Genomic DNA, 13196 nt, shown 5'->3' on the forward strand with positions numbered 1-13196 from the left:
CCTGTTTGTCTGCTGTTTTTCTGGTAAGTCCCAAAAGAGTTTGGAAAGGACTAATTAAGATCCCTTTCATAGACTTCACGAATCTGGATTCACCTAGGCACAGGATTGATCCCTATTTGTGGAGCCTGGTAATCCAGCTTTGAGGGGGTGGATTCGGCTTCGCAAATCGGGGTTCTCAGATTTGCAAAACTTGATATTAATGGGGATCTAATATTTGCAGTGACCTCCATGTTTTCTAATCTACCGGGCTATTGGACCCTCTGGCTGACTGGACCTTCTCTGGCTAGCATACTACGATTTTCGCGCCCGGTGTGGATCTGCTTGGAGATTACATGTTTTCTCCTCTGATGTGGAGATGACAATGTGAAATATGTGCAGGTAATTAGAACCAGCAGGGTGGCATGAGCCATGATGTCCCCCCAGGACATGCAAGATGACACATCCATCCATCTTCATAATACAGCACAGGCTGGCAGGGAAATGTTATCTCATGCCTACTGTCAATAAATCTTTTTCTCATTTACTCATCCTTTTGAGCTACTGTAAATCACTAAATGCCTTTAAGTTCACATGGTTTTTATTTCACACTAAGGGGGCAATGGAGTTTGGAGTGTTCGCTGTGTTTCTAAGTTTGCTGCAGTGCTATAATCACATACTGCTACAATATTGGACACAAATGTTCGCGGTAGGTTTTAAGTTTGGGGTGAAACGGTTTCCACGAAAACTGCAAACATTTCTGCACTTTCAGTATTTTGCCTAGTCTCTACCAGACTCCATAAGTTGGTGGAACAATAGTTAAAATTAGCCAAATAGACGAAATGATAGGTTTCTCTGTAGGTTGGAAAAGTGTATCTCCTCTGGTTGACTAACTCCTTTGGCATATTATTCAGTCTATTTGGCCAATTTCAACTATTTTCCACCAACCTATGGAGCCTGGTAGACTAATTTTGCCCATCAATCAATCAATCAATCAATTAATAAATCTATCATTATGCTGTATTTGAATCAAATAGCAAGATCTCCTCTGCTGGGTTAACTAGGAGATCATGATGGTGCCCCAATCCTTTGGGGGTTTTGTTGGGACAGTCTTCAACTCATAACAACTTGGTCTTAGAACTTGACATCGCACAGTTCTATCATCTTGGTTTGAGTCTTGCTGTATAATGCCTCAGTCTCCCTCTTGCTCCACCCCATCCCTAGCCTGGATGCCAGACACCCAATCTTTGAAATGTATCTATGGTGTGGGTTTAGAGATTGGGGGTTTGGCATCCAGGCTACCCCTTCCCAAAAAAGATTGTTGTTGGAGACTATATTTCTATAGATATGCAACATCGATAAGGCTGGACAAGTCTTCCCTCCTGACAGATTCAACCAACGTGGTAAATGGCTTGGTGATATATTTTGGCGTTTACCTAGAAACACTCCTACTTTCAAAGTCAGCGTCAACCTGTTTTTTGGAGTAAAGAAATAGTAAAACTCACAAATGAATAGAACATCGCACAACACAGCAACTGAAATACAGACATTTTATTCAGCCATTTGTCTAACAGTTACGACCCCATAGTCTATATATACAACACAGAAGATAAGGATCATTCTTGTTTAAAAGTTATTTTGTGTGTAAAACCACAAAAACATGAATTCACTTTTTAGAAATTTTTGGCCAAAATATACATTGAGGAATTCAACATTGTGTGCCACAGAATTCACCCCATATTTACAGTAAAAACATCCTCCTAAAAGGTGCAGAATTACATGTACATTCACTTAAGAAGTGGCTGGATAGAAAAATATTTTAAGTTACTGGATGGACTATAATGCTAAAATCAACAACCTGGTAGAATTCAACTACTAACAGTTTTTGCCAGGAATGTCTAGGTTGATATTGTTAAAAGTTAACCTTCATGACAAAAAGATGCTAATTCAAAAGTTTTTGAACAATATCTCCAATGAAGTGAACACTTGCAGAATCAATTCACATGTAGCAATTGCAGTTACAGTTACAGTAGCATTGTCTCACTTTATAAAACACCACTGTTGAAACAGTTATCGATTTGAACTCCAGTAATGTGCAAGCAGATGTTGGGTTGTGAAAGCAAGATGTTTTCCTTCAACATCTGCTTGGAAATTAAGTCTTTTGCATCAATCTATTTGCCTTTAACTCGAGGACCACAAGACATTGAATGAGGCACACACAAATTACACCTGACAAAATTAATGCCACCTAGCAGACAACCCAACTTCAATGCTCTTCTAAAAGAATCTACAATGAGAAAATAGTTGGAAAAGATGTAAGAGTTACGAAAATAAGGTAAGCCAAGCGATCCACCTTTACAAGTTTCCCTATGTGTTTTAGCCATAATATAGCATTGCCCTCTTTCCTGGACATAATACCAGTGTTCTACCCCATGGAGAGCCATCTAGGATCCAAATGAAGTGTAGCCGATGTAGCAGAACAACATAATTGGTCCCATTTCACTGGTCTGGACCCCTATTAGGGGTCTTAACCCTGTCTATATGGACTATCAGGATAAAAGGTCACTTGGGCCAAGTTTGACGAGACAGTAATAGATGTATGTTGCATCTTTGTGTGCGTAGGTTGTAAATTTGCTGGAAAGGCACAGCAAGTGGCTGACAGAAATATGCTTGTAGTTGTATATATTTTGCATAGATAAAATTACATATAGGTTTGTGCAGCATACCAAATAGTGTAGAGAAGTTTTATTCTAGACCGTAAGCGTAGATATACCAAAGTTGCTGAATTCAGAATTCTTGGGTGTACATGTACAAGTAAAGCATTTCACCCTACACCAAGTGTTGTTGTGAACACACAAAAATGATTTCAGGCATCCTACAGTTAGCCTGGAAGCAAGACTGTGTCCAGGGCCTACAAGGGTCAACTCCTTGCTCCAGGGAAAACATACCCCCATGGAAATTGAACTAGGGGAGAGGGAATGTTGGTCCTAGTAGTAGGCCCAGGAAACAGTCTGCATTCCAGGCTATCCTACAGTCTGTACATAAAGATGCTGTGGTTACATATAGAATTCACTTATGTCAAACTAAGCACTGTCTACACTATCATTCCCCCTAAGCGACCCACGTGGTGGCGGGTCCGTGCCCCCTCAGCGCGAGGAAGACCTCCATCTTCTCGTCGAAGCCGATGGGTCTCTCCTGTGGCTCACGGTACCTCCTCGTCATGTGCTCGCCCAGGAACTTGATCAGGTTGCACTGCTCCTCGAAGTGCTGCAGCTTCTTCCTGTACTTCTTACGCACATACTCGGAGGCTTTGGGATTGTGAGCTGGGGAAACAAGACGAGAAACGTTAGGAGAAACTTATTACAAAATGCAATGTCATAAATAGCCACCATTTGAGCACACTTCTGTTCATATCAATATTGTGTATCAGGAAATAGAAAAACAAGCTTCCATAGAAATGTATCAAAAGGTTTGTGAAAGAAAATTGGGCAACAAAGTTAACTGACATTAGAACAAAAATTGGTATAAAAGTTATGTTTAACTGTAAAGAGATTGCATCATTTTCATACACACTCCTTTCAGCCCTTTCTGATATGAGGCCAACAACATGTAATAGATAGCACTACCTGACACTTAAAGAAATTCAAGTCCACCACTTTCATTCCTAACCTCAATACAGAACCTTTCACCAACACATTCCATCCCAAGCTGAATGTCAGAATGTGCACTTCAACACTGCACTCCATGATGGAGTACCCACTTAAATAAATTGTCAGGAAAGTTGAACATGTGGAGAAACTGATCCACCAGGAAATATGGAATCAGGATGCAGGTGTTGCACAGAGCGCAGGGCTCAAAAGGGATCAGGACGATTCGGCCCTTTAACAACTCGGCCCAGTCAACTCAGCCCATCACCCTGGTCAACTCAGCCCATCACCCTGGTCAACTCAGCCCAACACCCTGGTCAACTCAGCCCAACACCCTGGTCAACTCAGCTCAACACCCTGGTCAACTCAGCCCAACACCCTGGTCAACTCAGCCCAACACCCTGGTCAACTCAGCCCAACACCCTGGTCAACTCAGCCCAACACCCTGGTCAACTCAGCCCAACACCCTGGTCAACTCAGCCCAACACCCTGGTCAACTCGGCCCAACACCCTGGTCAACTCAGCCCAACACCCTGGTCAACTCAGCCCAACACCCTGGTCAACTCGGCCCAACACCCTGGTCAACTCAGCCCAACACCCTGGTCAACTCAGCCCAACACCCTGGTCAACTCGGCCCAACACCCTGGTCAACTCAGCCCAACACCCTGGTCAACTCAGCCCAACACCCTGGTCAACTCGGCCCAACACCCTGGTCAACTCAGCCCAACACCCTGGTCAACTCGGCCCAACACCCTGGTCAACTCAGCCCAACACCCTGGTCAACTCAGCCAGGGTTTGGGTTATAGGGTTATATTATAGAGTTAAAAGGTGTTTGGCCGAGTTGGTCTGATTAGCCATGAGCTGATTTGGTAAAGGGCCAAAGCGTCCAACATCCAGCTTGAAATACCGGTACTGGGCGCATAAGATTATGCACTTTAATTATTTTGTGCACCCAAAGTTGGAGTTGTGCACCTAGATATTCATGTAGGGTTATTTCCCCTAAGATATTCCTGACATAAAAATGTCAGAAAAAAAATAGATGTTGTTTTATTTGTGTAAGTTAAAAATAGAGTTTCGAGTGCAAAAGAGTAGCAGTAACTTTGTAATTCAGTTTTGCTGACTTTCCACTTTACTTCATGTTGTGCACCCAAATATGTTTCTGTGCACCTTAATTTTGGTGCACTAGTTCACCTATTCCACACAATGAATTTCATGCCCTGGAGGGTTGGTCTGAAAGAAGGGATCATGTTCTCACACCTACGCATGTTCCTAACACACTGCTAATGACACTATTGGCTCCCACTAGTCAAGTCCTCAGATCATCTATAACCTCTGCTCAAGAGGGCTTAACTTCACAGCCTCAGTGTTGTGACCTGATCAGCTTGGAAATGGCTAATACTTTCCATTCATGCTTTGAGTGCAGCCTTATTTAGCCAATAAATGAACCTCCTTAAAAGTTGTGAAGCAATATGCTGCCTAAATTGGGCTGCCTAAATTAGGCTGCATATAGCTTCAAAACTTTTAAGGAGGTTCATTTATACTATCTAGACATATTGTAATGATAAACAATAAGAATAATAGTAATTGATTGACAGAAGAGAGAGTGATTTTTACGGTAATGAGGATGTGGACCGATTCCAACTGGCAGATCCAAAAAGGTTAAAAGGAAAAGCAAAAGGCAGACAGATGAACTTGGCATACATGAACTCCTCTTAACATCAATCATAGCAATATATACCTACCATTTCCAATGTTTAAATATTAGTCCACGAGCACATAAACAACTACAGCAGGGGTCTGCTGTTGCCCCCCTCCCCCCTGCCACTCCAGTACACAGTTCCAACTGAGTTGTTCCAGAAGTCCAAAGTGTTCCGTTACAATTGATTACTATTTCGGGCATTGACCCCATGTATTAACAGCAAGAGGTATGAACCAAACCTACACTACAGCTCACATTGACAGTTTATTATTCAAAGTCAAAAAGATTGTATTTTGTTCCCTGAGTTACTGCAATCTTGATACAATATAATAAGAAAAGAGATGCTGCTTAGATATTGCGGAGGCACAGCCCTTTCTTCCACGAGTTACGATGTCAAAGAAGAGGACTAAGAACCATAAAACCATTGACCTATCTCAGAAAAGGTGCTTGACTCCAATCTCGAGAAACGACCCCCATCCAAGGCGTGACCCTCAATGTAGGATGTACAGTGTGCTTTGAATGCTGAGTACAGGGATGATGCATTTATCACCAATCCTTCATTGTTGAATACTTTCCTGATTCTAAGTGGCAGCCGTGCCATACTCATGATTGTTCTCATTACAAAACTGCACTATTGGGGACCGTTAAACTAACTCTAACCACTCGCACATCTCTGGCATGGTGGGATGATTTATCTAGAAGCAGATACAGTCAAACCTGCCCAAGGCGACCACCCGGCGGACCGAGCAAAAACGGTCGCGATGGACAGGTGGTCGCCATGAAGAGGATTCCACTCACATGTTTCCAGGTCGAGGTTTTCAAATACAGCACGTAAATGGATGGAAAATTATGTGAATTTAGACAGGGGCAACGTTTTATCAAAACACTTCATGGAGGAATCGATGCTATAACATTGCTATTCCATATATTTTGCCCTTATTTTTGTCCTTCAAAGTCTTGAAAACATTTCCGTGAAATCCGACAGCAAAATGATCCGATGTCACCACACGCTTGAAAATTAGGCGGCCGCCATGGGCAGGGATTGTGCTCTGTGTGGTCCCAATTCGTGGCGGTCGCGGTCGCGTTGGACAGGTGGTCGCCTTGGGCAGGCAGCTTAATGCTTGTGCCTATGGGGAAAAATTTCGGGACCGAGAAAAAGCGGTCGCCATGACCAGGTGGTCGCGTTGAAAAGGTGGTCGCCAAGGCAGGTTTGACTGTAGATGGTAATGAGTGTGTATAAAACACATTTTCTGTGGCCCGTTTTAAAAGTACTTTCACCTGTACCAAGATTGGTCCTTTCTTCTGGTTTATACTACAGAGACTACCCGGAGAGAGTTGATAAGTGTCTTACGGACGATGTTTGTTTGAGATGGTCCGTTCAGCTTGAGGTAAAGAGTGGGTTTGAATTCGAAGACTGGCGCCAGGTGCAAGGTTAAGTACTGGTGGTGTGGCCCTCTAAGCAGACGTAATTGGATGATGTTTGCCAGATTGGTGAGTCAGCAAGGGGTTTAAGTTATGAGATTATGCAAGACACTCCTTGCCATACAGGGAAGAAGGTTTAAATGCTGGAAGTGTCACAGGACAATTATGAAGCCTAGTAGTTCTAATCCACCCAGACATGAGAGTTTCAAAGGCTACAACAACATCACATATTTTTCTGAACTGGATTCTATTTCTCAAGATGAAAAACACCTGTATCAAACTCAATAAGACCCTTAGCCCTTCTAAGCATTCTTATTGATTTCTATATACATGCACATCATAAAATTGTACAAACCAACACTGCAGAAATGTGATACTATCTTGTTCCACACATTGTACTTTAGACATACATTTGTAAAACCTCCTGTTTATTTTCCATGCAGGTCTGTGCCTTTCTGACCTAACCCTTACTGAAGATAAACGGAAACAGATACGCTGTTTGGTAGCACAGATATCTAAACTCCTGTCAGCTGTGCAGGGCTAAGAAGTAAATCCAGATTATATGTTCCCTCTAACCCTCAGATCCAAACAGGGTGAGAGGGCCAACCTCCAAGACCCCATAAGTCCCTGCATGAGATTGCATATCCTTTTCATCATCAGTCGGTAAAGCTGTGAGGGAATCCTAGTAAAGCCCTGCTTTCCTATGCACAACCCTACATGGAATGTACAATGATTGCCCTTGTGGTGTATGTAAAATGGATATTTAGATATTTGACATCAAAGCAGCCACATGTCCCACATTTTCATGTTATGTGTACGGCAGTTACATACATGTATGTAACCTTCGGGCAAATATTTGCAATTAACTTATCAGTTCAAATGTTGGATAAAAGATAATTCAAGCAAATGATGTTGTTCAAGTTCAATCACTTTTGATTATAGGTGATGCATGTGGAGTTGTTTATTTTGTCTGGTGCATTCTACGATTGTGGAAATATTTGATACTTTGATGATCCGGGTATTCTGATACCTTCTTATCACACCTTATTAAGAGTTACATATGAGCCATATTATCGTCTTGCAATTGCATGTTTACTTGTTTCATTTGCCACAGTGCCCATACCATCTGTACAAAATTATTTCTTCATTCTGTCCACTGGTTTTGTTTCTTTTTCCAGGGACTAGACAGACTAGATGACCTTCTTTCAAATTTGATTTAACTCTCTGTCAGCTACAATCTTAATGAGAGCATGATATTGGAATGTGAAGGTAGCTTTCTAGTAAGAATGTACAAGACCCTGGATGCTTCTCCTAGCAACCTTGGATCTGTACGTGGTATTTCAACTGTTGATACATTCCATACGTTGACACTATTAATAAATAACAGGCAATACACTAATATGAAATGGATTATATCCTTTTGAGACCCCACTGAATCTGAGTCCTAGTGCAAAAAAAAGATTCATCTACAAATTAAGATTACAAAATTTGGATGCTACAGGACTAGTTATGATAAATGATGACATTTCAATGTCAAGGCATTTTTAAGGTGTAACATATGTCAAAGAGACAGGAATGTTGATAGATATCAATTATGCAAATGTAGACATCTTAAAATAACCCAACCTTGCCCAGATACTGAAGCCAGCCTTTCCTCTGCACTCATCTCTCCTTATCAGGAGTCAACAGGAGTTATCAACAGCACAGCTTTCAGCACTTTTGGCCAGATGGTCCCACTAGTCATCACGAAGCCTTCACAGAAAATCATCAACACCAGTTCCCAAATATACTGCCCCAAGTGGATTTACTCTAGGATTGTTATGATATTTAACATTTTATTATCATACATAACATGAGTCAGAAATGACAGCTGATATTTCTCTTCTTGGAAGCAGTCCTTTAAGTTTTATTTGTGTGGGATTTGCTGTAAGAGCTAATTAATCCATTAAAAAGTAGGCTAGACAGAAAATTTTTAAACAACATGGAGGGTGTGGATTACTGACAATATCTATCACATGAAGACAATCATCAGTGGATGAAAGCAGATGTGGAATAAAGGAAGTTTCTAATATTGGCTATCCTGAGGCTTTATTTACTTGCTTTGTCACATTTTTCTGTCCATTCTTTTCATCTTTACATTAGAACAGTGTTCTCGCCAGCCTGAAATTTTTACCCGTCATTTCAATTTTGCTTTAGGGAATAACATATCGAGCGCCGAAGGCGCGAGGCGTCGCGCCGGAGGCGTGACCATTCTAAGGGGGTCCGGGGGTATTCTCCCCCGGAAAATTTTGAAATCTAGACCCTCTGAAACGCTATTTCCTGCATTTTGAGGGGCAAATTTCCTGGTAGAATAAGCTTAGTTTAATGATGTGAAAAATTACGGGTTTCAGGCTTGATTTTTGGGGGAGGCGTGCCGTCATCGCGGTAAGATCGAATGTTCACACACAAGCTACACTTCTATGTTGTATACAATCGGCATATAAAATAAAGTTTAGCACAACAAAACTTTATTACGTATCTACGTCTTACAAAAAACACACACAAAATAAATCGGCAAAAATAAAACACAATTTTTCAACACTTGTCCCGTATGCTCCCTGTAATTATTGAACATAAAGAGGAATTTGACACCCTACTTTGAGAAAGAACGCCATAATTTCGGCCTAAAGACGTTCACTTTTTTTCTCCCATGTTTTCCACGGTTAATTTCTCCGGTAACTGCACTGAATGTGTTCAAAAGTTGTCGATTCAAGTCTTCCAAACGCCGCAGTTTGTCGTGCGATCTTTGCGATCCCCGCCATTCCCCTAACATCTCGCAGATTTACGCTTAGCTGAAATCTCGCGAGTAGCGAGACTCGCATGTCATTGGTCGTTTTTTCTTGACGCGACGGATACGTGCGCTGTGATTGGCGAATTAAATATCTGATCCTGTTTACCATTTCTTGCGGGAAGAAAGTGCATGTACATGTAACTCAGCCGCCGCGGCTTGAAACTTTAATGATGTTTACACAGACTATAGAAAGCCTGATAGCTATAGGAATATTTCTGAATTTTAAGGCCTCTTTGATGATGACAATAACTGACGGTGAACGGACAGGGACAAAACAGAAATAAACGTCAGCCCGATGCGACCGGCCAAAACTGTAGTGGGGAGGGGCGGCGCATGACGCCGAGTGTTCGGCGGCCACCAAATATTACTAGCAACCACCACGGCGCTCTCTGTATGTTGCTGGGGTTGTCGCCGGCGGACGTTAGAAATGATCTAGATCGCCCTCGTCGCGAACTTTCGCTGATCCTCTGGAGTTTTTGCAAAATTCTAAGCTCTGTCTAAATATCTTTACACACCGATTTTTGTCCATTAAAAATGACGGGTTGGGCAAAAATTTTGTCCGTCATGAGCGACAAAAACCCGTCAAATGACGGGAGGACGGGCGCTGGCGAGAACACTGCATTAGAACCTATCACCGCCCCCTCAAAACAAAATGCCTATTGCCCTCAGTCTGTCGAATTTCAGTCTCTTCTGTTGCCATGGTAGCAAGAAGTCATGTGACATTGCCAGGTTGGATGTCTCACAGTGACCACCTGAACAGTTCTATAACACAACACAAACACCACACAGGAGTTCCAGCAACATGATGCTGACAGACAGCACCCTCCCCCACATGGTGACCTATCATGGTCCAGAGTGTAGCCTCTCTAAATCTGTTTTCCTTTGGCCTTGTGCAAGCTTTCTGTAATGTGGATCCTCAATGGAGTAACTGTCCTGTCATTCACAGAGTCAAGTCTGTTGAAAGCAAAGCTTGGCAACCATTCAAGGGCTTTTTGCATTGAAACCTTCAAGGCCTTTTGCATGGAAAAAAAGGTCATAAAAAGCTGTCTAAAAAACTGTCAGTTACAAAGTGTTACAACCAATGTGTAATGGATTCTAATTTTCTATGATTTCTTTTTTTCACTTCACTATATACATTGTAATAGCAACAACATTTACCACTTACAAAAAGAAAACAAAGCGTCCCTTTAGGGTCAAGAAAGTAAATTCCTTAGGTGGCCTGTGATGATAAGATGTCATTACAAAAGGTTCAGGTTCGGGGAAGACAAGCATGTCAGCCCCAGGACAAACACTTGAGCCAATAAATCTAGACTACAGACTTGTATCCTGGGGATTTATGAAATTGCATAGTATTACATATAACTCAAGATGGAAAGAAGTAAATCATGTCTTGTTACAAGATATTTGGAAGTTGTGGGAACTTCCTATTCAAATTCGTCCAGTATTATATAACCAGCTACTGCTGCACCCGTGAAAGGCGGTATTTTGAAAGAATAACAATGAAAAAGGAATTTGAAAGAAAAAAATCCTCTTCAGAATTGGTTTACCATGTTTTCCTTTGAAACAACTGAGTTGATGACACATAACACGAAGGCACCTTTCAGAGCTTGATATCAAATGGTCTACTGATTGCATGCATGTGGAAACATTCAATATGACTTTTACCTACATGTAAACAACATCATGTTGCTATTCAAGCTTGTCAAGATTTTAGAAATGAGTTCATGCCAAAATACATGCAGGGTCTACTGTAACACACCTGGATGGTTGTGCATTAAACCACATGGATATGTCATACATATACAATGTACCACGATCCTTGACTAATGTCCAAACTGTACTAAAAGGCACACTTCAACATTTATATCCTGTACAACTAACATGCATTGCTGAAAAGAGGCCAAGTAGGGTCACAGGTTGAAGATGTGAAAAGATTGGATGAAAGTTTTGGCAGATGGAGGGTCCCATGGGGGGATCTATTATTGGCAAGCTGAAAATCCAGATTTCACACCCCACAACTGCCTTCACTCCCCTACCAACTCCCAGCTTGTCAGAACTAATTACGTGATGAAACATGATGCTGTTGATATGTGTAGGTGCTTTTCCTGTTACTAAGACTACCAACCAAACTCATTCCCAAGTGCAAGTGTGTACCCTGGAAAATGTCAATGTCATGCTCATTTTCCTCACTTTCTTTGTAGTTCAGAAATGATCTGCCAAAAATAATTGATTTCTGCTATTTAATCAAAGTGCTACAAGCAAACAGTTTCCCAAGTAGATGACTCATGTGGAGATCAAAAAGCAGGTATCGTTTTCTCAACTCACTCATTCAAGTTTTTTTCATGTCCTTTTTACTTTGGGCCCAATCGTCATATTTGGTGATACAAGGAATTTGCCTTTCAATTATGGTTTTATGTCTTGTGCAAAGTTTTTGCACTGCAAGCAATTTACACCCTTTGGATCCTATATTTTTCTTTTTGACATACAGTATTTCTTTTCAATGCTGTTTTGATGAATTCCTTCGCATAGACTCCAGACTTGGCCAGGCTGTGTGAAACACTGTCCCATCAGGATACAGTTGTCTTTGCCACGCGAAAGTTTTATCTGACTTGTTCTCACTTCATGGACTGCCTTGTAAAGGGATGTACATGAACTATAGCTTCCTGTAACTAACTTCCCCTGCTTGCCAACTGGTAGGCCAAGGGGCCAACAGAACAACTTGGCACAAAACTAGCCTGGTTTCAACCAAGCCCCGTGTCCGCCCGCCGCCTGTAACGGCTATCCACCCGCGGGGAGGGGAGAGAAACCCCCGGACAGCTGGAGTTTGCGTGATACAGACTAGCACAAAACCATCTGCCCAAAACTATAACAACAGAACCTTTTACATACCGCACTCTTTAAAGTTTGTATACGCTGGAGGCAGGCTTGGCTAGTTTTCATGGTGTGCGACTCTATCAGTTCAAAGTAGTGGAAAAGACTTTTGCCTCCAGAACAAACCTCGCTGACAGGTGGTCCTGATGACACCCCAAGGCATGCTGGAACAGGTCCAAATTGGCACACCCTTGAACAAGGTCGGGCCTCAGGGTGGAATTTTCTCCAAGGGTATCAAAGACTTCAGCATCAGCACAGCCAGCCATAAAAGCTGCTACCGTCTAGTTTATGTGCTTTTGGATTGGTGTTAACTAGTCAAGCATTTATAGTGCCCTTGTAGGGGTTCTACTGTAACAGTTGTGATTATCATCAATTTGTACAAACCTGAGACACTGCAAATTCTTCAGATGATGCCAAACTTGATCTTGTGTCAAAGAGTAATTAATAATAATACAGTTAATACAATGTTTTGTCTGTCTTCCTTATATCAAATACAACTTCACTTCTGATTTTAGTATTGGTACTAACAATACATACATGTAAAACATTGAAAGATTCTTTTTAAATTGCAAACTTAATATACACATAATTTATTTTTTTAAATCTCCATACCATTTAAATCATGCAATCAGATTATTATCATCTTTTTGGAGATACAGAATTCTTTCAGAGTGACTAAATAATTCTCCATTTAAAGATTTCTAGTCCTCCCAACAAATATCTGGAGTAAAACAGAAAATATGACAGCGTT

General features: G+C 41.5%; 1 protein-coding gene across 5 annotated transcripts in view; it reads right to left on the reverse strand.

The window, feature by feature from the left end:
- Positions 1-1512: 1512 nt before the first annotated feature.
- Positions 1513-13196, reverse strand: part of LOC136436206 (adenylate kinase 9-like) — a 45976-nt gene continuing 34292 nt past the window's right edge. For all 5 annotated transcript variants that reach the window (XM_066430015.1, XM_066429998.1, XM_066430024.1 and 2 more), the window contains one exon: positions 1513-3299. In XM_066430015.1, coding sequence (XP_066286112.1) covers positions 3088-3299 — 212 coding nt within the window. In that variant the 3' untranslated portion in view covers positions 1513-3087. The remainder of the gene's footprint in view (positions 3300-13196) is intronic.

This window comes from Branchiostoma lanceolatum, chromosome 1 (assembly GCF_035083965.1).
Source record: "Branchiostoma lanceolatum isolate klBraLanc5 chromosome 1, klBraLanc5.hap2, whole genome shotgun sequence".
NCBI lineage: Eukaryota > Metazoa > Chordata > Leptocardii > Amphioxiformes > Branchiostomatidae > Branchiostoma > Branchiostoma lanceolatum.